We start from the raw sequence: 5,000 nt of genomic DNA on the forward strand, positions 1-5,000 counted from the left end.
GTCAAGTGGATAAGAGAGTGGAAAGATCCAGAGATAGGGAGTTCAAGTCCAAGTTCGGGTGAGTATAAAGAAAGTCTTGAGTATACTGTGTAAAGACTGTCATAGAGGGAGTGGGCATAAGGGTATGCAAGAGGGTGGCCACCTGCAAAATAAGGGGGGATAGAACTGTAAAAGAAAGGGGGGTGGATAGAGGTGATGGCGAAGATGAGGGAGGGGTAGGAAAGTAGAAGAAAAGAAAGAAATAACATTCTTTTTTAGACTACGTATAAGTAGTGACTTATTGAAGCATTTGATTAAAAAGTTTAGCGATAAAAAATTTTGATTTAAAAACATTTTAAAAAAGTTTGACAACGTTTCGACGTTCACATAACGTCATTCTCAAGTCAAAATGAATAAGAATTAAACAAGTTTATATAAGATAAGTAAACAATAGGAACTAATGTACAATAGAAAATATGTATGAGAATAAGAATAAAATACAATAGAAAACAATAAAAATTAAGTAAAATTTAATTAAGTAAAATTTAATTTAGTCAGCAAAAACGCCTAAAGGATGAAGTGCGTGATACCTACACTGAAATTTGTGGTGACCTCTCTTTCGTTCGCTACCTGGCTGTAATTCGTATCATCAACCAGCTTTGTAAGAAACAGCACGAAGACATGATGCGCTAACATGTGAATAAGTTGACTCGCCTGCTTTCAAAACAGTTCGATGTTCATGGGCATATCAACAATTTGTCCTCGTATCGCCTATCCTTCTTTGAGAAACTTGTCATCTGTAGAGGCTTAAAATGCTCTTTACCACAGAAGATTTCGCCAATAGAAATTCAAGCTAGCTTCGAAAAGGCTTATTGGGTAGTAGAACCACTTCTGACTGATTCCGATAGCAAGGAGCTAACAAGAGCCACCCTACGCTCAATAGCGCTGAATTACATCGAGCGGAAAAGCCCTGATCCACCCACAGCCCTAGTCAAAGCTCTCAACAGCTTAAAAAAGCACGATGATATTGTCATTACCAAACCTGACAAGGGTTCGGGAGTTGTGATTATGGACAGAGATGAATATAATCGTCTCCTCCGTGAAGCATCTGTTGACAATACATCCAAGTTTGTCCGCATCAATGAGGAACGTCCTAAGACCCGCGGCAGGCCTCCTACACATTATCATCCTCTTCTCCAGAAAGAGAAAGAACTGACCAAAATACTCAACGATACGCTTCCTGATTCTGTTGCCACTTCACTTCGTCCACGCGGCACAAGATTAGCTCATCTTTATGGTCTTCCCAAGACACATAAATCTACTCTCTGTACGAGACCTATTTTATCAGCTACAAACACCTACAATTACCAACTTGCTAAATGGCTCGAAGACAAACTTAAACCATTGTCAACCAACGAATATACCGTTTCTGATGCATTTGGCTGTGCAGAAGAAATACGATCGCTACCTGTTAAAGAAGAAGACCTATTGGTTTCTTATGATGTGTCAGCACTATTAATTTTACCAACGACCCACTAAAAGAGACTATCAACATTATTGTTGACAAAGCATTCACGGATGACTGGTTCAACAGAACATATAATTTGAACCTTCAAAGGCAAGATCTTATGAAGCTACTTGAGGTTTCGACATCAAATCAACTGTTCCAATTTAACGGTCAGCTTTACGAACAAACCGATGGCGTTGCTATGGGATCGCCCCTTGGTCCGTTAATGGCTAACGTGTTTATGTGCCACCTAGAAGAGCAACTTACAACAAACCTAGCTGACAACTTCCCAACTCTCTACATGAGATATGTCGACGATACTTTGGTGTCCATGCCTGATGTCCCCTCTGCACAACATTTCCTTGAGACATTGAACAATCTCCACGCTAACCTCAATTTCACAATGGAACTTCCCTGTGATAACAAGATCTCCTTCATTGGGTTTGAAATTGTCAAAAATGGGACAATTTTGGAAACGCGAGTTTACCGGAAACCTACCAACACTGGTTTGTTACTACATTACCAAAGTCATGCAGATGTACGTTACAAAGAATCGCTCATCAAAACAATGTTGCACCGTGCAAAATCTTTGTCATCTACAGATGAATATTTCCAACAGGAATGCAGTAAATTGCGTTCAATATTCACTCGTCTTGGTTACCCACTCAGCCTCATCAACAGCATCATCAAAAACTTTGATCGTGTTTCACCTACAAGAGGCCAGGACAGTACCACAACAGACAAGATTGTGCGTATCAACATTCCTTTCAAAGACCAGAAATCCGCCAGTGCTGTTAGAAAGCAATTGAAAGAGCTAAACCATAAGATCAATAATGTCACTATTCAGCCGATATTTAATAGTTGTAAGCTTGAACATGATCTTAAGCCGAAAGAGAAGAAACCTGACTTGGTAAACCAAAATTGCATTGTTTACATATTTAAATGTGATCTGTGTGATGCAGATTATGTTGGAATGACAACCCGACACCTTCACCAACGCATCGTTGAACATAAGCAGTCATCAATTGGAAACCACTTCAGGGAACATCATGGTAGTCTCCTGGGATTGAAAAGCAGCCAATTTCACGTGCTTAAGAAGTGCAGCAGCAAATTTAACTGTCTTGTTTTCGAAATGCTGTTCACCAGGAAACTTAAACCTTCTCTCAATGTACAAAGTGACTCCATTAATGCAAAACTTTTTACTTAATTTTTATTGTTTTCTATTGTATTTTATTCTTATTCTCATGCATATTTTCAATTGTAGATTAGTTCCTATTGTTTACTTATCTTATATATACTTGTTTAATTCTTATTCACTTTGACTTGAGAATGACGTTATGTGAACGTCGAAACGTCGTCAAACTTTTTTAAAATGTTTTTAAATCAAAATCTTTTTTAGACCCCCAAAAAACCACGCTCCTGTTTTTTAACTACACCCCAAAAAAAGGAAAATCCCTTTTTTAGACAGTTGATAAAAATAAACCAGTACAATTGAAATTGTACCAGTTCAATATATTCTGTACCAGTTCAGAAAAAATTGTACCAAAGGAACAAATTGTACTACAACATATAATTATATGTACATTCTAAATGAAAATTGCCAGTAGGCACACAGGTCGTCCATGTGAACGGAGAAAATTTTTGCAAAGTTGTTTTCAATACAGCTGATTGTGTTGAGGTGTTCATTCTGCCAACACACTACTGCCCCACAAAAGTGGAAGGTTTAGTGCAAAGAATTTGACAAAGCCAAAGATCTGACCCACATGAAACATGCATCAGGAGAGAGCCATTGAAACTGTAGAGGGCCCTCTAAGCTGATCCTAGCATGGCCCAATCAGATCTCCTCACAAACTTATCAAGAATATTGCACATATATGTACACTATAATACAGGTACATGTCTTCATCATCGTCGGGGTGATCCCTAAAGGTTGCAGACGATGGACTTCATTGATGATTGGGTAATGAAAGGTCAGGAGTGTGTCCTCATATAACTGATCTGAAAGCATACACATATTTTTTTGATTATTGTTGCTCGACAAATTGTGGTTGCAATGAAGACATGTTGTTCTACATGTAGGTGGTAACATAACACTGGTCTATAATGTTGTTGTCTCTCCTTTCTTCTCTGATCTGTCCTCTTCAAGTTCCTCACATTGCCTGGTTTTGAAGGTATACATGTATATACATGTAGGTTCCAAAGGTACAATACTGCACATTATAAACATGCACCATATTGCTCACTTCTTCAAAAAAACAAAAAAACAAAAACAAAACAAAAAAATTACCAGTACCAACCTGAGATTGATGACTTGCATGTTTCATTACACTTTGCCTCTGTTTCAAAGTTGTTCTTATTGCCATCACAACCTCCATAAATAAATTCCTCACACTCATTAGCAGTACTGTTGAAATACCACCTACGGAAGGCAGCTCGGCAAGGGCCAGTCTCCGGTGGAAGATAACAGAAGCCTAAGAAGCAGACAACAATCCTTGTCTTTAGTGATACAAAAAAGATGAACGTACAATTAATTATAGAAATCAACCCTTTCCCTTGGATATTTTGTCCACACGAACTTACCAAAATTAGTACTAAAATACAATGTAAGTTACATGTAGGAAAAAAAGACTTGGCCATGACTTGAGCATACGTGAAATGTCTTGCAATGAAGTGAATATTTGCATGCATAACACTGTGTGACAACAAACTGAGAGGAGTCAATATTATTAGTTTAAGAAAAACAAGAATTCAAGAGCAGAATTGATCACAAACTGTTATTCTCTCATCAGACAAGATGCCAGGTAAAAACTACAATACATGTAATGAATTTTTTTTAAAACATTAAAATGTGATGAAGGGATTTATTTATCGACGGTGTCTGCAGGATATTTGGACTTCCTGCAAAGGAGCAGTCATGAATTCCTTCATTTCATTCACCAGAGTTAACTTTAACATACAACATCTCTTTCTGTGCAATCACGAATAGATTATAGCAGCATGGCAGGACAACAATGAAAATAATTGTTATTAGTACAATTAGATGATTAAAAATGATTGAAAATTCCCTGTGCTGATCAGTTGCTCTTGAGGTGATTATTACTAAGAAGTTTTGTTTCAAAATGGCCACAAGCTGTTTTGTCGAAGTGACAGACAAAGAAATTAGTATTATTTTTTGAGAAAAAAATGCTTACATGTATTTTTCAAATAATCAACCATGTAAATGTACTTACACCAATAATTAATATTTACAATATTATTGTTCACCTCAGGCTTAGTGAATTAAAACCTCGAATTTGTCTTGCTTTCCATTCACCAATATTTACCTGGCATTCAGCGAATAATTATTATCGTGTGAACCTAGTTTAATGGCCAACAGTATAACCTCTCACGAGTCTCTTGTACACGTACATAGCTCTGTGGTAAAGCATCTTGAACTAGTAATCCAAAGGTTGTTAGGTTTGACTCCTGCAAAGGAGCACTCAGAAAAATTCTGAGTATCCCTGAGAAACCATTG

The 5,000-nt window shown here is 37.3% G+C and overlaps 1 protein-coding gene across 1 annotated transcript in view; it reads right to left on the bottom strand.

Moving 5' to 3' along the window:
- LOC138007434 (uncharacterized) overlaps window positions 1-5,000 on the bottom strand; it is a 20,242-nt gene that overhangs the window by 13,819 nt on the left and 1,423 nt on the right. The window contains exon 2 of the mRNA XM_068854331.1: window positions 3,784-3,957. Within this exon, the coding sequence (XP_068710432.1) occupies window positions 3,784-3,957 (174 nt within the window). The remainder of the gene's footprint in view (window positions 1-3,783; window positions 3,958-5,000) is intronic.

This window comes from Montipora foliosa, chromosome 6, assembly GCF_036669935.1.
Source record: "Montipora foliosa isolate CH-2021 chromosome 6, ASM3666993v2, whole genome shotgun sequence".
Lineage (NCBI taxonomy): Eukaryota > Metazoa > Cnidaria > Anthozoa > Scleractinia > Acroporidae > Montipora > Montipora foliosa.